This window comes from Eretmochelys imbricata, chromosome 8, assembly GCF_965152235.1.
Source record: "Eretmochelys imbricata isolate rEreImb1 chromosome 8, rEreImb1.hap1, whole genome shotgun sequence".
In the NCBI taxonomy this organism is placed as follows: Eukaryota; Metazoa; Chordata; order Testudines; family Cheloniidae; genus Eretmochelys; species Eretmochelys imbricata.
In genome coordinates, this window is record NC_135579.1 from 11746404 (window position 1) to 11772647 (window position 26244).

At 42.3% G+C, this 26244-nt stretch overlaps 1 protein-coding gene across 4 annotated transcripts in view; it reads left to right on the plus strand.

Annotated features, from left to right (window-relative positions):
• The first annotated feature begins 1914 nt into the window (after window positions 1-1914).
• MACROH2A1 (macroH2A.1 histone) overlaps window positions 1915-26244 on the plus strand; it is a 71433-nt gene continuing 47103 nt past the window's right edge. For all 4 annotated transcript variants that reach the window (XM_077825234.1, XM_077825236.1, XM_077825235.1 and 1 more), the window contains exons 1-2: window positions 1915-2028; window positions 14546-14746. In XM_077825234.1, coding sequence (XP_077681360.1) covers window positions 14575-14746 — 172 coding nt within the window. In that variant the 5' untranslated portion in view covers window positions 1915-2028; window positions 14546-14574. The remainder of the gene's footprint in view (window positions 2029-14545; window positions 14747-26244) is intronic.

Sequence of the window (26244 nt, forward strand, 5' to 3'; positions counted from 1 at the left end):
CAGGACCTTTTGGGAGGCCTGTGCAAGGAAGGGGGAAAGGGGTTCCTTGTATACGGCCCCCCTCCCACTGCATAAAGACTTGTCACAAGCTGGAAGAGGGGTAGGTAGCAGCAGCAGCGGGGGCTAGGCAGTAGAGGGGCAGGTGGCATCGGGAGGGGGGCATGTCGCAGGCACAGACCAGAGGGAGGATGAAGGGAACTTTGCCCCGCTCCTCTCCATGCTCCTGAGCAGCCAGGCACAACTGCAGCCCTTGTGACCCTCCCTTCCCCCCAGTGCAGCACTCCTCCCCTCCTAAACACTTCCTAGGCTTCAGAACATCAAGGAGAGAAGGAGACAGAGCCACAGCCCCACCTGCCTCTCTGCGCTGACCAGCAGAGCGGGTTGGTGATGCAGTGGGGAGCAGGCTGCACCCCAGGAAGAAGAGCAGCAGCAGGCACGCTCCCCTGGTATGACAACAGGGTACACACAGACGTGTTTGCATCTCTAAGGCAGAATTCCTCTTACGAGCTGTGTGAGGAAGCAAGGGGTGTGGGGCAGTGTGGGTGGCCATAGCCGCCCGGGGCGAGGGTATGTGTATCATGTGACTGTGTGGGAGAGAATCAGAGACACTTTCTTCTAACACTGAACAAGGAACTTTATTCAAATAAGGAAACATTATCCCTCAGCTTCACTGTAGCCTTTTGCTTCCAATCTCCCCAGCCTCTTTAGTAAGGAAGCCAGACACGATTGAAAGAACCAGAGCACACTGTGCTGCAGCACAAGGCGTGGGTAGCCGCAGGGAAGAGGCAGTCGTGCGGGGAATGGTGCTGAGGCACTTTGCAGTGTGCTCCACACCATGAGTGGGGGAAATCCTCTACTGTGCTCACTGCCTGGATCTGAGTGGGAGAGGTAATGAGACGTTGTCATGAAGACTGGATTGTGCATTACATACTTTTTCAGAGGATGGAGGGGAAGAGGCAGGGAGGGCCCAGGGTGCTGGGCAACGCATGCTGAGTCGGTCACAGCAGGAGGCTGGGGGAGAATCCCTGCAAAGGGAGGCACGAGGTGCTGAGTTAGGCCCTGCCCCAGGGGAAGTGGGTATATAGGACAGGTCTGTATGGGAGAGAGCAGCAAGTGCTCTCTTGAGAATCAGCAGGAGATGGGGCAATGGGGCTCTGTGTTCTGCCCCCAGCGTAGGTGGCAGACAGGAAGAGAAGCAGATGGAAAGGGTGCTGGTCTCTGCGGTGTGCTGCTGCACATTCTGTGGGTAGGGGAGCTGTGGAGGGAGGGAGAGAAAAAAGGGGGGATTGGGGCCTCTAGGGTTTTGCAGTATGGGTAGGGGAGCTGCAGGGGGAGGGGGAACAGGGCTATTCCACCAATTTGATGGGCTGTGCATAGGGTGTGGGGCGATGCAGGGGCAGAGGGCTCTGTACACAGGGTGGGTAAAAAAGGAGGGTCCAGTCCAGGACTCTGTGCACAATGGGAAAGAGAGGAGGCTGGCGGCTCTGTGCACAGGGTGGGGGGGAGGGGGAAGCAGGGAAGGGAGGTTCTGTGCACACTGGGAGGAGGCAGGAGGGTACAGAGCACAGGGTGGGGGAGAGAAACGGGGGGCTCTGTGCACTGGGGGAGGGGGAAGAGGTGCTCTGTGCACAGGGGGCGGGGGGCTCTGCGCACAGCAGGGGGGGGGTGGGGGCTCTGTGCACAGGGCGGGTGAAATACAGGATGGGGAACAGCAGAGGCAGGCGGGTGGGCGGGCAGGAGAAGCCGCGGGAGAGGGGGCCGCGCGCTCCCCTGTGCCCGCGGCCCGGCAGCGCCCGGCGGGGGTGGGGGCGGGGGCTCGCCACACGTTGCGGGCGGCGGCACCAGCGCAGCCGGCCCGCCCTGGCACAGGCGGGGAGGGGATGTGACGAGGCGCTCGCGGTGCATTGTGGGAGCCCACCCCGCCGCTCTGGGGTCGACTTGTTCCAGTTCACACGGCGTCGGGCTGAGCCCAGCGAGCGGGACGGGCAGACGGGCCGGAGACATTGCGCTGCTGCCGGGAGCCGCCCGGTAAGTCGCCGGCGGGGTCGCTCCCGGGCTCCGGCCGTTGGGCTCCGCGCTGCCCGCGAGCTCGTTACCGGGCCGGGGAGGGGGGCGGTTGCTCTGTAACGTTCCCGTCTTGCCCCAGGTACAGCCGCCGGGCGGGCGCTCCCGGGCTACGCTGCTGGGGGGTGAGAGCGGGCTGCTCGCTGAGCCCGTTGGCAGCTGGGGCTTCGGGGAAGAGAAAAGAGCTTCCTGGGCCCCTTCCTGGGAGCAAATCCTCCTAAAGCCCCCATCCCCTTCTCCCTGCTCTGCCTTTCGTAAAACCGGGACGTCAGCTCCTTGCCCCCCAGGGTGGGGACAGGGGCGTTGTGTTCGCGTTGACTCCCAAGCGGGGGGGTGGTATTAAGGCTGGAAGGAGTCCAGTTGACACCCGGCATGACAGTGTGTTGCACAGCGATGGAAATGAATCTTGTATATGTTGAAACAAGCTCTTCCCCCTTCCCTCCTCCCCGGTTTCCTCCTTCTCTTTCCCACCGGGTCATTGGACAGGAGAAGATAATAATGTGTAGCGGCTGCCAAAAAAGAAGGGCTGAAGAACAGTGGGAAGACATTTTTGGTACATTGCACTTCAGCCTGAGGAGACAATGGCACGAAGTTGTTTTATGATTGCAAAATGGGAAGGATGCAGCCTAGAAAGAACTAGCTGACATTTTAAAAACAGAGAGGGAACCTCCAAGTGGGAGAAGTAAATATTGTTCAAGGAATGGATACGGCACACGTTATTTTAGGACTGTCACTTCTTTTAAAGCCTGTGCAAATCTTCCTGGCAAACACATCACAATCCATGCAGTGTGGGCCTGGGTGTGGGTGTTTCTCACATGGGCTGCACCCTAAATGCATGTGCTGTATTGCATGCTGAAGGTGAATATAGGTTTCTCAGTCTCGGGAATAAGGCATAAAACAAAGTACATGGATTTACCTTGAAAACTGAAGAGTGTGTGTGTGTGTGAGAGAGAGGAAAATAAGAGGAGCAAATACACACAATTTGTGTGTGTTTAATCTAACAGTAGTCTTGTTTGCAATGCAGTCTTTAGAGGTAACTTTCAGAATGCCCCCATTTATAGTTGTAGCAGACATTTGGGGGCCAGATTTTGATCAGTTAAACTGGTGTAAATCTGAAGTGACTCATGGAGTTAACTCAAAAAATCAGTGTATGTTTGAATGGTAGCAGCTTATGATTTCATATTTTGACCATTAGAATGAGCGTAACAATTTTTCTTAAGATTACAGTATAACTGTCATGTAGCAACAGGTGTGTAAGGAATTTTACAGCTGAGGCTTCTCTCCCATTCCTAAAGGTTTATGAGAAATAAATGAGCCAAATAGCAAGTTAGTCTGTAATTGGAGAATGAACAACTGGGTTCTTATGCACAGAATGGAAATAAGAGATTTAGGCATAAACGCTATTACAATTTCTCTGACAAATCTATTTCTGTTATTTTAAATGCTGTTGGTTACTGTGAGAATTTATACTGAGTAGACATTACAGGACAATTTCTCTGGACTGCTGTTGTTATTTTGATTTTTTAAGCAGTTGAAGGAATTACCTTTAAATATTTTAGGGCCAAATTTTAATTGCAGGGCACTTTGTTGTTATGCTAGAACATGGCAAAAATGGTGTAAAAAAAGTGAAACCTTTTAGGCCACTTAAACTCCTAAGTGAAAACTTTATTTTAAATAAAATATTCTTTTGTCTATTGACTTGAATGCAAACTGTACACACCAGACCAAATCCTGCTCCACCTTTACAGTGGTGTAACAGAGGAGAATTGGCCAGCTGACATTAACACTGGAAGGTACTCTCAGGTGTTCCTGATTTTAGCTTTGTGTTAACAAAATTATAACTGCTACAAACATCAGTGTTTAGAAATTAAACATTCAGACATTTACATAAAGTGAAAATAAAATTCTCTTGGTGCTGCAGGGCAAATTCCACTGAATAACAGGGAGCTCCTTAAAAAGATCCATTCTCTGCAGGACAGTTGGAATATTAACACTCCAGAACAATAGTTTGGATCCAAATTTCCCTCACTCTCAAAATAAGGAAACGATGATGTATATTTCACCTTACCATTTTAAAGGCCCCAATCAGTCCCCCTGCTCTGCATGCTTACAATGTAAGTATATGACAAGTAAAATAGTTGGAGGAAAGGAGAAGGCCTCAGAATTTTAAGAGCTGTGTTAAGAAGAGGGACACTGGCCCAGTGAGAAATCTGGGCAGCATTATGCTTAAAAGCAGGCACAGTGCTTTCCAGAGGTCTAAGTTGGGGAAGGGGAGCATAGCTATTCCCCCTCTTTACCCAACCATCCCTACTGGATGTTGCTGGGGAAGAATGGGAGGGAGGGATGGTCTATGGTTCCGTCTCCTTCTCCCTTCCCAGCCCACACTGGAGAGACTAATACCGGCATTCATCTTAATATAGTTCTTAACAGTCAAAGGAGTTAAGTGTGAGGATCAAATTGTGCCTGACATCTACTCAGGGGCAGGTGCTTGTACCCTCTCCTCTATTTGTGCACCTGCACAGGGCCAGGCAGTATTCTTGTCTATTTTTAAACTTATTCTACCTCAGGATTTTGGCTGGGAAACATCCACATCAACTGTTTATTGCATTTTTGCCTGCTTCCAAAATAGTGGTTGTGGTAAAGGAATTTCTGAAACATTCTTTCCCTGAAACACATTGTCTGTCTTGACATATATCCCCAATTCTTAAATGGTTCAATGATTTAAAGTCCTTTCAGTCTTAATTTTATGCCTGCTCATGTACATACAGCATTTTTCTTACAAGAGGCTTCCTTTTTCCCCAGTGTCAGCACTTCCAAGAGTGGTCAACAGAGACAATAGTATATTTACATTAGTCTAATTATTTGCAGCAAGAAATGGCCTGCAAGGAATCATAGCACACCTCTAATACCATTCACACAGTCTCATTTATTTATTAAAAGGGAGCCGTTGCCTAAATATCTTGCAGCTTTGTAAAAAGCCCTTTTGTCAATATGCTAAAATTGTGTAACTATTTTCATTCTTGCACACAAACTTAGTGGAAATAAAACGACCATTAGCTTAAAAAAAAGTAAGTTTCCTTTGTTAGAAATATTTAGACACTTTCATTTGTTATGGAACCTCCATAAAATGAACAGCCATGGAGCACTGTAGTTGAGGAGAATTTGTCTTGATAGAGTTTTTCTGTGGATGTATCCATTTTTAACTGTATATTTTGATGTAATGCTTTTAGATGAGAAATGAATGTAGTAGGGTAGTAGTAGTGTATGGGGGTTGTGGCCATTCTTGTTATTTGATTCTTCCATACTGATTGCTGCCTCTTCACAGGCCAATAATAAAAAAGTTACTGCCTCAATAGAGGACTTAGTTTCATGTGAAATCATGTTGTTATATCAAATCATTGCTTGCTTACTTGCTGATATAACCCTATTTATTATTTGTATTACTAATAGAAGTCTTAGTCGGGACCAGGAATCCTACTGTAGAAGGCTCACATATTAGAGACCATTTTATTCATGCTTTTAGACACTGTATTTTATAAAGTATTCCTAACTAGCTTCTGATTAGCTGAAGGACAGAGCAAGTCTGCTGTCAAAGATTATCAGAATGCAGCTTTTCAAGAGTAGTACAGTGAGCAATATACATCAGATGGGTTGACAGCATTTACATTGTTACTGATCTGGGATGATGGAAAGAAAATGAACAGTATTGCAACAGAATTAATCTCTGCTGGAGCAAAAAACAAACATCTCTCTTTTTGCCTTGATGGTGAAAGGAGGAGGGTGGGAAAGGCAAATGTCCGTGTTTCATCTTGATGTGTACCCAGTTGCAGAAGAACATTATCCTGTAAAACGTTCCCCTTGATATGCTTATATAAGAGCTAGTGAAATCTGTCATCTTTGTTTGGTGAGTATAATTATCATGTGGATGTAAGTATCTAATCAGACTAGTCACTGTCTCTGACCTGATTAGTATGAATGCTACTTGCTTGACTAAAATAGTCACTTAGAGTCAGCACTTGATGACTTTTAATAGCAAGTTATTAGCTTGACCCTCTTACCAGACGTTAATTTGGTATTGGCTAAACTAATGTCAAATGCAGGGTATGACAGCCACCTGTTATTATGTACCTTTTTACCAAGATGTGCACTGTGTGATATGAATTGTATGATGCTTAGGCTTTCAAACAAGGAAGACCTCCGTGTGCATCTGGAGTGTATATTAAAAGTGTGCCTTTGACTGCAATGTATGCATTCTTCACATACAGTGTTGAATTCAACCAAGAATATCCTAGCCAGTTTCAAGCATGAATTAAAGAAGTAGAGCTGAATTATCCTGACTTGCAGAGGTACAGCTGAGCATTGAGCCTATTGACCTCAGTGAACTTAAAGCTGATTCACACTGGTGTAGGTCAGAGAAGAGTAAAGCCCATAGCTTGTGTTTGTTCTTTTCTTTCTTGTTAGTTATTTTGATGGGGGATGGAATCCTCCTAGGGGCTTGCCCCACTGAAGACAATGGGAGTCTCAACATTGGTGGTTATTAGTGTAAACGTTAAGCTTTTAAGAAAATTCATGGCTGAACCACTGCCTGGTACGTTATTAGGGATCTAACTCATCTAGTCTGTCTTTATCCTTGATCCAGAAGTATCTGTAATATAAATCACATACTTTTGCTCTATGTCAGTGTGTCACAGTCAGAATAGAGTTGTATTCCCTACACATTCGCGGAAGTTTGCCAAATATTGCAATGGAAAGTCAGTGGAGAAAGAAGAGGAATGCGCCTATTACATGTGTTCTCTGATTTTTTTTTTTTTTTTTTTCCAAATCTTGTAACAACTGTTGAGCACTCTATGCAGTTCCTTTTGGTTAGCTTTACCTTGTGTGCAGTGACTCAGCAAACTGCCCTAGGTTTCATGAAAGTTGGCAGCATTTCAGAGTTTGTTTTACAGTCAAACTGTTTGTGAGCACCATGTAAAGTAAAATAGAATTTTCTTCAGCATCAGACCTATGGCCATTATCTTTACATCTGTATTTTCAATAAGTATGTTTATTTTGGCCATTGCAAATTAAATCCCTCCTCTGCCTCCAGCCTCTTCCAATCATGTACAAGTTATACAACCTGATACTCACAAATCCATAGTTAAAATTGAAGGGATCTTTTAAAACTTTGTCTTATTTTTATCCCTTTTATGTTAAGCAGATGCCAGAATAAAGGAGGGTATTAGAGCTTCAACTAGGAATTCCCTAAAACTTTTTTGCATTTACAAATTGAGTAATTCCATGTATACATCAAACAAACAAACTCATCCTCTCAGCTTGCACTATATTTTTCTGATTAGGTAATCAGTTGTTGTCTGATCACCTCACAGTACACTTATTTTTTGATTCTTAGTGTAGGTCCATGGTTACAATTAATGTTAGCAGGAGCTACTTGTGGTCATGGGAAGTAATGTTAAAGCAAGCATAGTATGGAAAAAATACTACCCATTGTGTATATATCACTAGTAGCTAAAATCCTACGCTGTCACATGGATGTGGCAGTTGGACCAAGTTATCCACCATCTGTACATTCTCCCTCATACAGCCAATGAAACTGTTACATGCGGACTAGCTGTAGAGTAATGGTGGTGGTTGGTTGAGTTATCTCTGATATCACAATGATCTAGCACTCTTGGCATGGCCCAGATACACGCCTTGCACAGGTTTACATCAAAGTTAAAATGGCAGAGAATTTAAAAATTGGATGGTAAAAGACCACAGATCCCAGTGATGATCGAACTTGGTGATATTCTGAACAAAGAGAGGTCTCAACCATGCTTGTAGCCGTTTCCATCACTTCACGCTCACTCATATATTTTAGGCTTCAGAGTTACACACAGAGTGACAATCCTAGACTCAGTCTTGTTATATACATTGCATCTTGAAGGTGCTTACTATGAGCACAGAAGCCTTGAATGTTCTACATTAATGGGAAGATTATTCTACTGAGCAAGAACTACAAGATGGGTTGGAAAGCACCAGCCAGGCTCTTTTCTGCTGCCTTTGCTCAAGCCCGATAATGGAAGTTGAATTGATAACGATCGATGACAATTGGCAGTAAGTTAACGACAACCTTAGCATCACTCAAACAGACTTTCTATATCCACAGACAATGACGTAGGTACAATCTGCTTCCACATATGAAGGAATAACTTTCATAACTCACATCTCCATCTCTCATGAGCTGAGTCATTTTCTCGGTGGTAGAAATAAAAGTGTAATGCCATGTGGTCCCGTTGTACTGTACACTGTGGCACTCTACCACGACAGCCCATGTCGGTCTTCAGTTTGTATTCTGAAAAATCAGATACGCTGTATTTAACACCAGTTCAGTCAAAATGTCAGAAAAATGCTATTTTGCTACACATTTTACTCTTACGAATTGGGCTCCAAGTGTTAGCCACTCAGGGCTAGATCAAACATGCACCCTCCCCTCCCCCCGGTGCACACGCGCGCACACACAGTAAAATCCACAGGGGCACTAAGGGAAGGAAAACTGAGACTCTTTCAGATTCCCCTCCACCCATTCCGAAGGAGAGACTGCCCCATGGAGTAAGTTGCCAGATTGCATAAATCCAGAGACTGGGGCCACCTGTAGAGAGGCTTTGTGGAAACTGGCATCCGTTTCAGTGAAGCCACATTGCCAAAGAATGGCAGCCAAGCTACCAGGGCCTCCATGGGCATGACTGCCCCAGCATCTCCTACACGGGGGGTTTCTCACCTCAGACAGGACACAAAATATAGCCTAAGAAACTCCAGGGTGCTGCTGGGAGGATGTGCTCCCCTGTCCAATACCTCACTGCTGCTCACTGACCTACCCTGTTCCATGTGGGAGGGGTGAGACATGCACTGAGATCTTGGAAGTATGGTCCTACCTGAATTCTTCTGCCCCTTCTCTGGGTGTCAGAGCTATAGGAACAAATCTACAGACACAAGCATTTGGATTGTATATATTTTCAAAAGTTTCTAGAGCAGAAGTGGGCAAACCATCCTGCCTGGCCCCTGAGGTCTAGGCCGGGGAGGCTAGCCTCTGGCCCCTCTCCCCGCTGCTCCCCCCACCCGCCCACCTCCCAGGCTTTCCAATAAGCCAGTCCTGCCGCTCTGAGCGGCATGGGGGGGCGGGGGTTGGATAAGGGGCAGGAGGTTTGCGGGGGCGATCAGGAGACAGGGAGCGGGGGGGTTGGATGGGGCAGTAAGGGGACAAGGAGCAGGGGGGGTTGGATGGGGCAGGAGTTCTGAGGGGGGCGGATGGGGCGGGGGCCAGGCTGTTTGCGGAGGCACAGCCTTCCCTACCTGGCCCTCCATACCATTTTGCAACCCCGATGTGGCCCTTGGGCCAAAATGTTTGCCCACCCCTGTTCTAGAGGTCCGACAATACTATTTGAAATTAATTGTTTGGCCAAGTATAAAAATATCCCATATGCCAGCCTTTAGAGCGGTATAGCACTCTTCAAAACATAAGTAGAGCCACTCTAAACTTCACTAATGACTAGCAGGCCCATTGCAGGTTAGAGTTTTTCAAATTGGTGAACAGGAGGCAAACTGTAACCTGCTAAGCCAGACTGGGCACTAAAGAAATACAGGCCTTGGAGCCGCTCCTCGTAAGCTGCTGTGGAGTAGCTTTGCAGAAGAAACTTTAGCCCAGTGGGTGAAGTAGACTCCATGGAACATTCATATACCCTGCCAATTGGAGGGTGAGTGGAAAGGAGAATTTATTCAGCCCCAGCATTTTTGAAAAACTGGGAAGTTCTGTTTCACAGGGGCTCTCTCTATAGCTGTGGAGGAGCCTAGATTTGCCTCTAAATGAATAATCACCATTTGGAAGCAAGGCTAATGCATCACAAGATGCATTTTTTCCACTTACTGTGACAGTTAATGTTCAGTTTTCATTTATGACCATGCTTCATTCATTAAATGTTCACTTCACTAGTAAATGTTCTGTTGTAGAGTTGGAAAAATGAAGTTCTGGTAATGTGGCATCTCATTACAGCCTCAGCTAATAAATCCTTGCTGAGAGACTGTCGGATGTTTGCATATTTTAGATTGTGTGAACAAGCAAAGTTTACTTGTATTTGTAAAATAGCTGGTATTTTGTTTTCCACCAATAGCTTTGTTTGAAAACTATGTACTGAAGATTCCAGCATAGAATAACACATGCATAAATGTTGCTTTAATTGAATTGCAAGTACTTCAGAACATGCCATATACTTTTGGGGATTTCATATTTATAGAATCATAGGACTGGAAGGGACCGTGAGAGGTCATCTAGTCCAGTCCCCTGCACTCATGGCAGGACTAAGTATTATCTAGACCATCCCTGACAAGTGTTTGTCTAACCTGTTCTTAAAAATCTCCAATGATGGAGATTCCACAACCTTCCTTGGCAATTTATTCCAGTTCTTAACCACCCTGACAGTTAGGAAGTTATTCCTAATGTCCATCCTAAACCTCCCTTACTACAATTTAAGCCCATTGCTTCTTGCTCTATCATCAGAGGTTAAGAAGAACAATTTTTCTCCCTCCTCCTTGTAACAACCTTTTACATACTTGAAAACTGTTATCATGTCCCCTCTCAGTCTTCTCTGTTCCAGACTAAACAAACCTAATTTTTTCCATCTTCCCTCATAGGTCTTGTTTTCTAGACCTTTTATCATTTTTGTTGCTCTTCTCTGGACTTTCTCCTATTTGTCCACATCCTTCCTGAAATGTGGCACCCAGAACTGGACACAATACTCCAGTTGAGACCTAATCAGCACAGAGTAGAGCTTCTCATGTCTTGCTTACAACACTCCCGCTAATACATCCCAGAATGATGTTTGCTTTTTGTGCAACAGCGTTACACTGTTGACTTATATTTAGCTTGTGGTCCATTATGATCCCCAGACTCCTTCCTAGGCAGTCATTTCCCATTTTGTATGTGTGCAACTGATTGTTCCTTCCTAAGTGGAGTACTTTGCATTTGTCCTTATTGAATTTCATCCTATTTGCTTCAGACCATTTCTTCAGTTTGTCCAGATCATTTTGAATTATAATCCTATCCTCCAAAGCACTTGCAGCTTGGTATCGTCCGCAAACTTTATAAGTGTACTCTGTATGCCTTTATCTAAATCATTGATGAAGATACTGAACAGAACTGGACCCAGAACTGATCCCTGCAGGACCCCGCTTGTTTTGTCCTTCCAGCACGACTCGGAACCACTGATAACTACTCTCTGGGAACGGTTTTCCAACCAGTTTTGCACCCACCTTATAGTAGTTCCATCTAGGTAGCATTTTCCTAGTTTGTTTATGAGTACGTTAGTTATATTTGTTCCTTGCTTTCAATGAAGGCCATCTTTTTTACATACCATAATTAGCCAGCTTGCAATGGAGACCTTCAGTACTTCCACACCCAGAAGAGCCCCTGTGGGGAAGAAAAATTATATTTCTCTACTTCTGCTTTTCAGTTAGGAAATGAGAGAAACTAAAACCCACACAGTTTTTTTTTAAACTTCCTCCCCTGCTTTTCCAATGCTTTGGTTTAGTGAAAACATGGATAATATTTTGTTAAAAGTTTGATGGAGTTAGCATCTGTAAAATTGATGGGAACCCAAATTGAGATTATTGACTGTAAAAATATTTGCTAGTAGGGCTATAGTAGGTAGAAAAATGGTTTATACAATTCCAAGTTGGAGCTGACAAAGAAACCACACCATTTTGCTAAGAGCATGCAACGAGACAGCACTTAATAGATGGTACTGTTTTAAATAAAGTTTTAAATCTGATTTTTGAAGTCGTGGTTTTAAAAGGGGATGTAAACTAATTTGGGTAATTTCCCAAAGCAACGAGGCCAGCTTTTGCTGTCATATTCACTGATGAGCTGTTATGGCAACTGGCTCAATTTGGTGGGAGCTAGCAGAAGTGGTTTGATTTTTTTTTCCCCTCCAAGGTTGTCTGACTTTGTTTTTGAACAAAGTCAGTTTCATAACACTAATATAACCTGTGTCAAAGTGAATAGTCTAGAGCTAGATTTTGTTTGCCTTCAGCAGGCAATAAAACACTCATTGATTTCACTCAGTCTTTCGCGCAGGTATTGAATTGTTGAGGAATACAGCCCTCCGTGCAAGTGGGAGGGAAAGAGCATGTTCATTAGATGTTTAAAATAAGGTCGTAGTCATAAGAAGTAATCCTAATTTGAGACTGATGCAATCTGGTGCTCAGTGACTAGTTGGGATTTGAAAGTCTGCAAGGTATGTCAGCACACATCAGAAGCCTTATAGCCAAAGTTGCAGAATTTAAAAATATGGTTGGGTGAACCTGTTTTACCTAATTTTGAACTCAGTCATTGTGTGTTTCAAGTTTGACACACATGGTATTAGGTTTGTGTTCCACTGTAAAGAGATTGCACAGAAAAAAAAATCCAGTTGAAGAACAGAATGAAAAATGGAGCAGAGCATTAGCCGAGTGAAGAATAAACACAAACTGTGAAAAAAGGAGAGAAAAAAATTTACACTGAAAAACCTGTCTAACAGGTGCTCATTTGTGCCAGGCTGGATTTGGGGCAGGAGATGGGAGGACTAGGGGCTGTATCGCTAATAGACCATTGGTTTCCGTCTGGCTAATAAAATATTTTTTTTAAACTCAATCTCCTTTCTGAGAAAAAAAATCTCATTACTATATGTGTATTATGGGGAGCAGTGGTGGGGAGGAGAAGAGAATCATGAACTGGTTTTACAAACCAGTAGCCCAACCCCCCAAAAATATTTTGGGAACTTGGGAGCTCTCAGGCTCTATGGGGCTTTGCCTGTTTCTGTTTAAAAGTTATACTCTGGCAAGTATCAAAAGGTAACAAGGCATTTGCCAGAAGTATCAGCAGCAGGTTTCTATACTGCAGTAAATTAAAATACGGTTATCAGACATCTGTCGTGTGTATAGACTAGTCATATTAGGGGAAGAAAGGAATCAGATTGAAGTTTATCAAATTCCTGGAGTCGATGTCTCAGTGGTTTGAGCCTCAGTTTGGAGACAGCTAGATTCGTATGAGTTCATCTCATCCCTCTGTCCTTCCAAAACAGCTAAACTACAGGAGTTATAGTTCACTATGCATGGGTCTTCTGCGGAACTTTAAACTGAGTACTGCTCTTCTGCAGGGACCTAGAATCATACAAGTATGGGGCTGGAAGGGACTTTGAGATTATCGAGTCCAAGGTTTCTCAAACTTCATTGCACTGTGACCCCCACCACAGAATTGGACAACAAAAATTACTACATGACACCGGGAAGAGGGACCGATGCCTGAGCCCCACTGCCCCATACAGTGGGGTCAAAGCCCAAGCTCGACCGCCCTGGGGAGGGGCCAAACCTTGAGGGCTTCAGCCCTGGGCTGGGAAGTTGCAACCTGAGGCCCGTCGCCCAGGGCTGAAGCCAAAGCCTGACTCCTGCCACCCAAGGATGAAGCCCTGGGGCTTTAGCTTCAGCCCTGGGTGGTGGGGCTTGGACTTTGGCTTCATGCCCATGTGCCAGCAAGTCTAACGCCAGCACTGGTGACCCCATTAACATGGGATTGTGACCCACTTTGGGTGCTGACCCACAATTTGAGAACTGCTAAGGTAGGGCCCTTTATACCTAGACATCTGTTGCTTGTATATCTGGCCTTAACAATAATTTAATCTGGATAGGCATTAGTGCAGGCTCTTACCCAGTTTTGTGCACACACAATCATGGTAATTGCACCTACACATTAGCAGCACAATTATATACTGTACTTTGAAAATGTAGCCAATGGCTTTTTCCATAAGAGTAGAGGTTTGCTCGGTGTCTTTGGTCAAAATTTTCCCTCCCTTCACTCTCAAGCCCTGTTTTACTATGACTGCCATGATTCACCTCAGAGATGGCTGCATTCAGTGATACTTATCTATGGTAAAATCCTTTAGGATCTTCAAGGATAAGAGGAAGCTCTAGATGAATGTAAATATTGAAAGGTCTGATTTCTCACCAGCCAATCTCTGGATCACACATTTTGTATTATAAACAAAGTTATGGCAAGCAAACTTCACCATTTTAAGGAGTTCAGAGTAGCAGCCGTGTTAGTCTGTATTCGCAAAAAGAAAAGGAGTACTTGTGGCACCTTAGAGACTAACCAATTTATTTGAGCATAAGCTTTCGTGAGCTACAGCTCACTTCATCGGATGCATCGATGGAGTATCCACTATAGAACAACTTGTAAAACTTTATGTGGATAAGTTTTAGGCACCTTTGATACAACTCTAAAATGCCAACTTCAAAGTAACAGTTCAACATAGCTAAAATTCAGCATATGACATTTTAGCAGTCAAAAAATCTGTTGATTTTGTCACTGATGAAAAAATGAGTTGTACTCTTTCCATGGATGCAAGAATAATAGTCATCTGAAAGCATTAAGTGTTGTATTCCTTACTGGTAACCTTAATTTTTCCTTTGTTTACAGTGTGCTGTTCTAGACCCAATATAGACAAAATGTCCAGCAGGGGTGGAAAGAAGAAGTCAACCAAGACTTCCCGCTCAGCGAAGGCTGGAGTCATATTCCCTGTAGGAAGAATGCTACGTTACATTAAGAAAGGTCACCCAAAGTACAGAATTGGTGTTGGTGCCCCTGTGTACATGGCTGCTGTACTCGAATACCTGACTGGTAAGTTTGATAGAACAATGCAAAATAGCAGCAGTGAGAATTAAAAATGCATAAATAGAATTCCTACAATATGCAAGCAATCAGAAAAACTAGTTCTGCAGATTTATGAAAGGCTAAAATAAGATCTAGTTCAGTTGTACCTATAGGCCCAAACTACCAGGTCCAGACCTAGATCAAAGTTTCCTTATTTTGACGGCATTCCAATCCTGAGTTTTGGTTTAGTCTGTTATAAAATCCTTATCTTGCGCATAGCTTTTCTAAGGGTTTCTCATGGACCTCAGTAAGTGTTAATTGAACCCTCAGAGCTGTACTCCTGTTTGGTCCCATTCTTGCACCTAATCTTTTTGTTCATGTTGTATTTGTCTGTTAGAATGTAAGCTCCTTTGGGCAGAGGACTTGTCATCTTCCATGTTTATACAATGCTGGGTACACTTTCAGCATTGTATGAACATGAGATGTATCTTAACTTCCAAATTCAATCCTTGTTGGAGGTGAACTGATCATTTTTGCTGATTATGAATTTGAGACATATGGCTTTACAGTTAGACTTAATCAGCAAACTTGTGCTTGTGCACTCTATCCAGCTGCACCAAATCAGCACAGCTTATTTTCATTTATAGTCTTTCTATTGCTACCATCATTGGAGTGCACAAGGACCTTAGAAGCAATTAAATTATCCTCATAATGCCTTGTTGGGGTAGGTAAGTGCTATTTTCCCCATTTTACAGATTAGGACTTTGAGTTGCACAGAGATTACATAACTTTCCTATGGTTTCATAGGATTTGGCAGAAGTGGAAATAGAATCTGGATCTCCCAAGTCCAAGTGCAGTTCATTACCTACAAGACACTCCTCCCTGTCTTAGAAGTTTCACATTTGCTTCTAAAAACATTCTCCCTCTGGCATTAACTTGACATTAATCTTAAATGTAATGAAAAAAGAACAGGAGTACTTGTGGCACCTTAGCGACTAACAAATTTATTAGAGCATAAGCTTTCGTGGGCTACAGCCCACTTCATCGAATGCATAGAATGGAACATATAGTATGAAGATATATATATACACACACACATACAGATAAGTTGGAAGTTACCATACAAACTGTGAGAGGCTAATTAGTTAAGATGAGCTATTATCAGCAGGAGAAAAAAACTTTTGTAGTGATAATCAAGATGGCCCATTTAGACAGTTGACAAGAAGGTGTGAGGATACTTAACTTAAGGAAATAGATTCAATATGTATAATGACCCAGCCACTCCCAGTCTTTATTCAAACCCAAGTTAATGGTATCTAATTTGCATATTAATTCAAGCTCAGCAGTTTCTCATTGGAGTCTGTTTTTGAAGCTTTTCTGTTGCAAAATGCCACCCTTAAGTCTTTTACTGAGTGGCCAGAGAGGTTGAAGTGTTCTCCTACCGGTTTTTGAATGTTATGATTCCTGATGTCAGATTTGTGTCCATTTATTCTTTTGCGTAGAGACTGTCCGGTTTGGCCAATATACATGGCAGAGGGGCATTGCTGGCACATGATGGCATATTTCACGTTGGTAGATGTGCAGGTGAACAAGTCCCTGATGGCATGGCTAATGTGATTAGGTCCAGTGATGGTGTCACTTGAATAAATATGTGGACAGAGTTGGCATCGGGCTTTGTTGGAAGGATAGGTTCCTGGGTTAGTGTGTTTGTTGTGTGGTGTGTGGTTGCTGGTGAGTATTTGCGTCAGGTTTGGGGTCTGTCTGTAAGTGAGGACTGGTCTGTCTCCCAAGATCTGTGAGAGTGATTTTTAGGGCTAATAAACTTGACCTTAAAAGAAAAGGAGTACTTGTGGCACCTTAGAGACTAACCAATTTATTTGAGCATGAGCTTTCGTGAGCTACAGCTCACTTCATCGGATGCATACCGTGGAAACTGCAGAAGACATTATATACACAGAGACCATGAAACAATACCTCCTCCCACCCCACTCTCCTGCTGGTAATAGCTTATCTAAAGTGATCATCAAGTTGGGCCATTTCCAGTACAAATCCAGGTTTTCTCACCCTCCGCCCCCCCACACACAAACTCACTCTCCTGCTGGTAATAGCCCATCCAAACTGACCACTCTCCCTACAATGTGTATGATAATCAATGTGGGCCATTTCCAGCATAAATCCAAGTTTAACCAGAACGTCGTTGGGGGGGAGGAGGGGGGAGAACAAGGGGAAATAGGCTACCTTGCGTAATGACTTAGCCACTCCCAGTCTCTATTTAAGCTTAAATTAATAGTATCCAATTTGCAAATGAATTCCAATTCAGCAGTTTCTCGCTGGAGTCTGGATTTGAAGTTTTTTTGTTGTAAGATAGCGACCTTCATGTCTGTGATTGCGTGACCAGAGAGATTGAAGTGTTCTGGTCACGCAATCACAGACATGAAGGCCGCTATCTTAAAACAAAAAAACTTCAAATCCAGACTCCAGCGAGAAACTGCTGAATTGGAATTCATTTGCAAATTGGATACTATTAATTTAGGCTTAAATAGAGACTGGGAGTGGCTAAGTCATTACGCAAGGTAGCCTATTTCCCCTTGTTCTCCCCCACCCCCCACCCCCAACGACATTCTGGTTAAACTTGGATTTATGCTGGAAATGGCCCACCTTGATTATCATACACATTGTAGGGAGAGTGGTCAGTTTGGATGGGCTATTACCAGCAGGAGAGTGAGTTTGTGTGTGGGGGGGCGGAGGGTGAGAGAACCTGGATTTGTACTGGAAATGGCCCAACTTGATGATCACTTTAGATAAGCTATTACCAGCAGGAGAGTGGGGTGGGAGGAGGTATTGTTTCATGGTCTCTGTGTATATAATGTCTTCTGCAGTTTCCACGGTATGCATCCGATGAAGTGAGCTGTAGCTCACGAAAGCTCATGCTCAAATAAATTGGTTAGTCTCTAAGGTGCCACAAGTACTCCTTTTCTTTTTGCAAATACAGACTAACACGGCTGTTACTCTGAAACTTGACGTTATACACTGAATTTAAATAATCGGGTATAAACCATGTACTCAGATTGGTTTATGGAGCCTGTGCATATGGGTTAGAAGCTTCAACAAGAATCAAGATTCAGCAGAACCAAATTGGTGCAAGAGGTCTGAATTACTAGCAGTAAGGGCAAATGGAAAACCTGCTTTGGTTCTTATCTCTCTCTGTCAGTACTTCCACTTCGTAATTGTTTCATTTGGTCCTCTGCAAGTGGTCAACAACTGATGCTTTAGAGGAAGGTATGCCATCTCTATAATTTACTTGATCAGCTGGGCAAGGGGAGGAGGAATTAGTTTATCTGCCTTTTCATGAATGTAGCAGCATGTAGTAAAGCATGTGACTTAAGCCTGGGTTTTTTGTGTGTGTGTGATTTTTTCTTTTTTTTTAAAGTTACATTGATGTTGCTCTCACCACCAAGACTACTCTTGCTTGCGGTGATCTCAGAGTAGCTACAGACACTGCCACAGCAGATGCTGGAGGTAGGAGACAATGAGTGCAGTCTAAAAGCATTCTCCTTCAGTGTTGTATTGTTTTTTTTTTTTTAACAAACCTCAAAAGGAACTTACAACATATCAGATTCAAAATGAAAAGGAGTACTTGTGGCACCTTAGAGACTAACCAATTTATTTGAGCATAAGCTTAGTGAGCTGTAGCTCACGAAAGCTTATGCTCAAATAAATTGGTTAGTCTCTAAGGTGCCACGAGTACTCCTTTTCTTTTTGCGAATACAGACTAACACGTCTGTTACTCTGAAACCTGTCAGATTCAAAATGTTCACTGTACACTGTTTCTCCTTCAGTGGAAGACAGCTGTTCTGAGGCATGTCTGTTGACCAAAATATCAGTGGTAGATCTGACTTTTAGGCCTACCTCTTGGAGAATGTGGTCTCTCTTTAGAGCATAGTTTTCAAAACAAGAATTTAGCAGATTGATGGGTGATTTTATCAGCCAGTGGTTCATTTAATTAAGTAGCTAATAGTACAGGTTTGTTAGTTTTTTTTGCAATTGTTGCTGTACTTTTAAGTATAAATTTAATGTATATTTAAAAAACTGAATAGATACACATGGGCAATGTAAATGAGTGTTAATTCATATTCAAAGGACAACATATGCTGCCAGAATCCTTCAGTTACCTGCCATTGAATGTGTCTATAGAATAGTTTTATAGCATTTTTTTCCTTAATTTGCCACACTTGATGCAGACTTTGGTACTGGTTACATTCCAATTGGAACAACAGGGCTATCAGGTGTCAAAACTAAATAGGTGTATAGCACTGTATTTAAAGTGTTCATACTATTAGCTTGCTTTTATATGCTAAAAATAAACCCACTAAAATGTTATCTGGGTTTATATTTTAAGCTTTTTATAATATTTTGGACTACTTTAGGTAGTTCCATAGATTTTTCTTTTCATTCCTACCAGAATTTTGTATCTCTTACTGGAATCCTCCTTCAGAGAATATAGATGTAATTGTACTAGCCAGCTGTAAGTTCCTGGCTCCTGAGCGCATTCTGAGTGCTTTTTGTATCTCAGTCATTTCTTTTTAAGAATGGAGCATGATCGTACTGATGTGTCTTTTAAGTGGTGGTCGGACAATTTTCTGTGGCTTCTGTTTATTAGTACTTCCGTTCGCACAGCCCCATAGTTGTTTGCCTGTTTTTCACTGGTGAGTCATTTGGCATATTGCCTGCCAGCCTCTGAGAATTGAAGACATATAAGACTAGTAATTTAAGGGAGTAATTGGTAGTCAGCCTGATTCATGTGCGTAGAAACTATTTTAATTACCTTGTTTTTCTGTCAGCCACCAAACCTTCCCTGCCTTTCTATACTTTCTTGCAGATTGTCGTCTTTTTTGCTGGATTTCTTCTTAAACCCTGTAGATTCCCTTTGAAACAAAATCCCTCCCCCCTTCACCTGAGTACCCCCAGCTGAAATGTCCCTTAAGAAGAGAGTGCTTTGAATGTTGTCCTTTTAAGCAAAGCAATACAGGTGTGCTTGAGGTAGTGCTAAGGAGCAGCACATGTTACCATTTAAATGCTTGACTTAAAGGCTTTCCAGGGCAGGGATAGCTTAGGCAATGGAGAAGAGAGTAGAAAAGGAAAGATGTTTCTTTAACATCTGTGCCTTCTGGGAAACCTGGTTGCAGGGGATAAAAGCCCAGCTCCCAAAGAGGTGATCCTAGAAGGAGGGGGGAGAGGGAAACTGAAGTATTTTGAATTTAGGGTTTTCTTGTATGTTCATGTAAATTATCGTAACATTTTAAAAACCATATGAACATACAGGCAATAGACCAGTTTATTCCAAAGCAACTATATTCTCTACACTAAGGATTGTGCAGGCAGTGTTAGAATTCTTTTGCTGTTGTTTTGTATCTCTTCTTGCTATATGAGGTAGTTTTGTTACCTAACCTCTAACATTTCTTCTCCCCTTTGAATTGTAACAGTCCTGTTTGTGCCATTTCTATTTGTATGAGATATGGCTGTTCTTGTACTCTGTAGAGTTCACAGAACAGTAAACAAACTTTATATTATTGATATACCCCTTCTAGGTTAAAGGTAGTTAGTGTTGTCTGCTGAAAAGTATAAGAGAAATATAAAATACAAAAGTTCATTGCCACTAAAGAGCTTTTCAGTTAAATGGAATGTCTAGAAACTTTTCTGTATGCCCCATTAACTTTCAGCAAGTGGTGTTGTATAAAGAGGTCACAGAGATAGTCAAGAGAAAAGGCTAATGGAATTTTGAAATTAGGTTTTGTACATACAGATTATGGCTCTTATTTCAATTCTTTAGCACTCAGACTGGTTAAAAGCACAGTAGGCATGGGCCCAAGCTGTGAAGTCTAATTTTGGAGTTAGATTTGAACTTACCCAAAATTTGGGCGCTCAGATCTGAGGTTTTGGTTTGGCCTACTGCAGAGAGAGGGTTCAACTACAAAGTTCAGTCTGGGCTTTGAATTTCCTAAAGTTCACAGCTATTTAGGTTTAGAGTTCTGATTCAGGTCTGACTCTAGTTAGGAGGTTATTCTTTATCCCCTTGGCACCTTGAAGGATTTAGTTTGGCCATGTTTCATTAGCACTTCACCCCCAAACATACTGTACTGGCACACTGTATTTTCATCCATTTTTTTCTCTGCCCCTTATCCTGATGCTTCCCAACCTATATTTCGTTTTCTGCCTTTCATTACTTATACGCACAAACTTTCTGAGCATTACCACACACTGCCACTAACAAGAAAGAATATGGCCCCTGCTTTGAGCTGAAAAACATGTAATTTTGATATGCCATTTTTCAACTTGAGGAATAGAAAATGTACCATGAGTGTTCTAGCAGCTCCTTTGCAAAGGCTATCCAGTACATCGTCCCTGCAGCCTTTATTTTTCTGCAATAAAAATGACAGAGGAAAAAGGAATAATCATTAAATCTACAGTTTGGCTTCTGCTTTCAAGCTAGTAAAACAATCGTCTTTATCTCATTTTTCAGTACATTTGACATCTGAAATATCGTCAGGTCAGACAAGATCCCTTTACTGTTCTAAAAGTTGTATCACAAAATACTTGTGTTTGTCAGCACATCCAACCTATGTAGGTTTCTACGAACATCCTTAGTGCACATCTTTGTTGTGCTTTTCTTTCAAGGAAATAATACGTAACATCTACAATGCCTTGGAGGCGAAAGTGTGTGTGGGAGAAGAAGGAGGCGAAGACATATATTTATTTTGCCAAAGGTTGTGAGGTACGTGGCTGTGAACACACTAGCCACACACTAAAGCTACAGAATGAAATGAGCATGTCAGTTCTACTTGGATACTTCAGCATCTCACACTGTCATTTTGTAATTCATGGTTTGTGACATCCCGTCCTTCAATCCAGGCTAGTTCAGACAGTGCAGCCAAATATGCAGGGGAGCTAGGTCAGGACATCCAAAATGCTTCCTCGTGCTCCAGAGCCAGTTATGTGGATTACAGACTGGTTCATGTGATGGTAATAACCTTGAGCTCCTCGAGGAGTCTCCTCACCTTATCGTGGCACTGGGGGTGGCATGTTGCTGGCTTTTCTCCCTTATCCTCTTTAGCAGGAAACTACAATCCACCATGCCCCCAATTTCCTCTGTATACGTGCACACTAGTTCTGGAATACCCATGCCTCCAGTTGTCTTGGCATAAGAGGTTACGGCAGTCCAAGAAGTCACATATTGAATCTTGGGTCTCTCAGGAAGAACCCCCATTGAAATGATGTTGTATAGGTCCTTAGTTTTGCTTAAACTGGCCTGGCCATACACCCAACCACATGTCTTCCCTTTGGGCCCATAATTTGCAGGAGTTGTTACGTCTGTATATTATGAATATTTTGACAGAAAGAGAAAGACACTCCTTGACCCTCAAAAAGGAAAACAGAAATCTCCTGAGCATGCTTTAAAGGCAGGAAGAAACAGTCCTGGGTGATTTTTTTGTTAACTGGCTCCTCTACACAGAAAACAAGTTTCAGTTGCCAAAATGTCACAGCATATGAAGAGGGGAGAAGTGTGTAAAACAGCAGGAGAACAGGAATACAGAAAAAAAAAATCAGACTTTTTTGATTTATGTTTGTTCTGCACTTAACGAAGTTAGGTAGGAGAAAACTTGAAATGTCTGTTTTTTCCATTAACATTTTTTTTCTTGACTGGATTTTATTGTCTGTCCATGTATTCTGTTAAAATATAAAACAAGTACCTTCTGAATTCCAGAGCTAAAATTCCATCTCTGGGGTTCTGGTGACTTGAGCTTTGTTCTCATGCATTACGACATCAGTAGAATTTCTCAGTGGAGTTTCAGGTACTCCAAGTCAGTTGCCTGCTGTTTCTTCTTGATTCATTTTAGATGTGGAAAATTATTCCAGGCCGTTTACTGGCTGAAAAATAAGTCATGTTCAAGTCCAATACGTTTAACTGCTCGCCCCAAATGAGCACTTTTGTATGATGTCCAGATTCATTAACTCGAACTGCTGTTCACCTCTTGTGTTCTGCTTGCTGCTCAAAAACTACACAGGCTCATAAAATAGGAATACAACCTAAATATATTTTATTTTTCAAAGCAAATGCCCCAGTGAACTTTTTTCTGGGGGTAGGGAGAGTACGTGGGTAGCCTAGTATTTCACAATTAAAAAAAAAAAAAATCCATTGGTTAGAAGCAGATTAGAGTTCCAAGTTTTCTGGGGGTTATTGTTAATTGTAGCACATGAAGGGTCAAAGGATTTTAAAAATTATCCATTGACAGTGTTCTTTTGAAACAGTTAAAACATTTTCATCTCTAGCATGATATGTTTTCTTCCATTCAAACATGCAACTTTTAAGCAATGATCCCATTTTTGGCTCTGTTGTGATCTGATTGATTCTGGCATAAGCCATGCACTCCAAGGCTGGACTTAAGTATGATCAACTTAAGAGACTTCTAGGGTCCATGTGTTTCCTTCACCGCGGGAAAAACTGAGTAATCAGGGGAAACAGTGTTGCTGAGTACACACAAAGTGATGTCTAATACACAGTGCAAACAAACTGAAAAAGAAAAATACGTTCCTCTAGCTTCTTTGAGCTTCTTTTTGTATGACATCTTGAAAAGCACCATTAAAGGTTTCTCCTTTTATGATGTTTGCCCTAAAAAGTGCCATTTTGTTTGAGATGGTTGCTTTTCAGACCATGAGGCCACTGATCGGCATTCAGACACCATGTTGGTGACATGGGTCATGCTGAAGCACTTAACAGAGGATTGGATGAATGTTGCCATCTTCCTCCCTTAAATTCTAGTAACCTTAGCTGTCCCTTGTAAACATTCACAGATGGATGTGGTTTTTTAAGTTGATGGCGTATCTCTTACACTGAGTTGTACCAGTGCCAGCCATGGCCTTGCTAAAGAACTGTAGTGGCAAAGCTTCTTTGTAACATTCCACTTTCTGTGTTGGTTCTGTGCCATCCTCATAGCAGAGGTGAGACTGTTACAGTTACTTTAGACAGCTTTATACTTGTAAAATGTGCCTGTTTAACTTTAAAACTGTGTAACGTTATCAATTAAATGTTTAACAGTCTTCCCTTCCAGCCCTATAAATGCATGAATCAGAGTGCTTCCGACCTATATAAATGAAGCGTTTCCTTTCTCCTATAAGCCTTGCTGGCTTTGGCTCCGATCCTGTAAATACTTACGCACATGTTTAACTTAACACACAGGAATAATTAATTTCAGCTTCCCAGAACAGCGTGTAGTTTGGACTGTTAAGTAAGATAATGAAGGAAAAAAAAAGGTTTCATGTACTAAACCTTCATAGCATACAATGGAAAATGCAGGTAAACAAAGCTGTAGTTCAAAGTATAAACTTAAATGAAAATCTCGTTTGTGATGGGTATCTTTTTGGAATAGTGTATGGGACAATACATACGGTTGGCTGCCTTCTGATTTCAGTCACTGTGATTTATTTTCTACCTTCATAAATATTAGCCTTGGTTAATATTTACCTCCTTGAGTCACTAAATCTTGATATTGACAGCAGCAAAAGTTGATATTTATTTATTTTAGTGATAGCATCACCTTTATTACTTACCTTCTTTTTTTTCCCCCGTAAAACTGCAACACAAAATGAAAACTGTGGTAAATTTTGCTTTACATTCTTTTTGTCTGTTCTAAAACCCTGCCTGATCTTGGAAAAAGGCTCTCTCTTATTACTGAGAGAAATCAAAAACCATCTCTCTGTGCAGTTTGTGGTGCCTCTCTTCACCACTCCCCATTTGGGCCTGACATCATCCCAGGACAGAGAAGTGGGAAGAAGGAGGACATCCATTGTTGTCAGCTGTGTAAACGTTTCCCTTATTCTACACCTCCTGCCTTTGTAAGGCAGTGCTCAGGGCTAAGCCACATGCAGGCTTTGACTTGTGACTGAGAGGACAAACTCTTTTTCTGAATCTCATTTAGTCTACCCATATGGGGGTATGCAAAGGTGTGTACACACTTCAGCTGATGGCTAGATAGCTCCTCTTCACAAGTGAAATTTGACATCAGTATGACAGTTTATGCAAATGCAAATTCTTTTAAGTCAGCATGTCACTTTCCAAAATGAATTTGCTCTGAATGAGTCAATATTTAAACTCGGTCCAGGCAACATATTTTAATGTGTGACCCACATTAGGCTGCTAGAGAGAAGTGTGATCTGAACATAAGACTAGAACTTCTGAGTTTTAATCCCTCTTATGGCACACATTGAATGAAGATGTTACAGTAACCCCAGCTTCCCACCTTCTAAAATAGGGGTAATACTCACAAAGCTCTTGTTAGTATTAATTGTTAATGTTGATAAAGTATTTCTGAATCAACAAAGTCCAAAATCTGTTAGAGAAGCAAGCATATTTAATCCTTGTGTGTGTGGAAGAGTTGCCTGTACTTTTGTTCAGATGAAGTTCTTCATTGGTGCACATTGTGAAAGTTCTCAAACCTGTTGTTGTATCTCCTCCATTTCCTTGAAGGTCTGTGGTAACAAAAACTTTTTAATGGCAGATGGATTTGATCTGCAAAGTTGGAATCTGGTTGTGAATTTACCCCAAATTTGAGAGTGCCCTGTTGAGTGGTTGGGGATCCAGATCATCATAATGATGAGAGGACCTAACTTTAAGGTTCAGGTCAGGATGTAGGTTCAATTTATGAATCCTCCATTAAAGTTTGAGATGTTCAAACTTGGATTTTTGGTGACATCACAGGGAAAGGGGACAGTTGGATACTTTGTATCTGGATTTCTAGCCAAACTTTCTCAAAGCTTTCAGATCCAGGATTCTGGTCTTGGAAAAACTTCTAATCATTTTCCTTCTCCATCAATGTTCTCGAAGCCCCTCTGAGCTCCAGTGACCCTACCAATTCTCCCCTGGGCTTTGCTCTCTCCACAGTAAGAGCCTGTCTAATCCCCTGCGTTCAGTCAGAAGACTCCAGTCTCTAGGCCTATCAATCCACCACTTGCGTACCATGAGCACCAACTTCATTTAGAAGAAAAGAAATCTCAGTGATGTACCACCAGAAAAACATCCAAAGTAGTAAAATGTGGAGGTTTGCAACTTAACTCAAATGGAGAGAGAGACCAATTGTGGCAGTGATGGCTTAAATATGCTACATCATCACCACTGCACCAATTGTATGAGATGATCAGGACAAAAAAAATACTGTTAAACACATTAACATTCACTTTCAGAATAACCTACAAAGATATACTGACTGCAAAAATTTGTGATTATTATGGCCTCCAAGAAGAGTATCTTTTGATACAGAAAAAATTTGGGGCATGGGAAGGACGATGGGATAAAATCACTTTTTTTATTATTAAAAATCAAAATATTCTCAATCATTAGATCTAGCTTCTTTTTAATCTTAGAGGCAGTGTCTAATAGAAGTGAAGCAGATACTATGGTGTGGAGAATGGTATGAAACTCGGAGAGCAAAGCAGTAAAAATATTATTAGACTTAGCTAGATAAATCTTGACT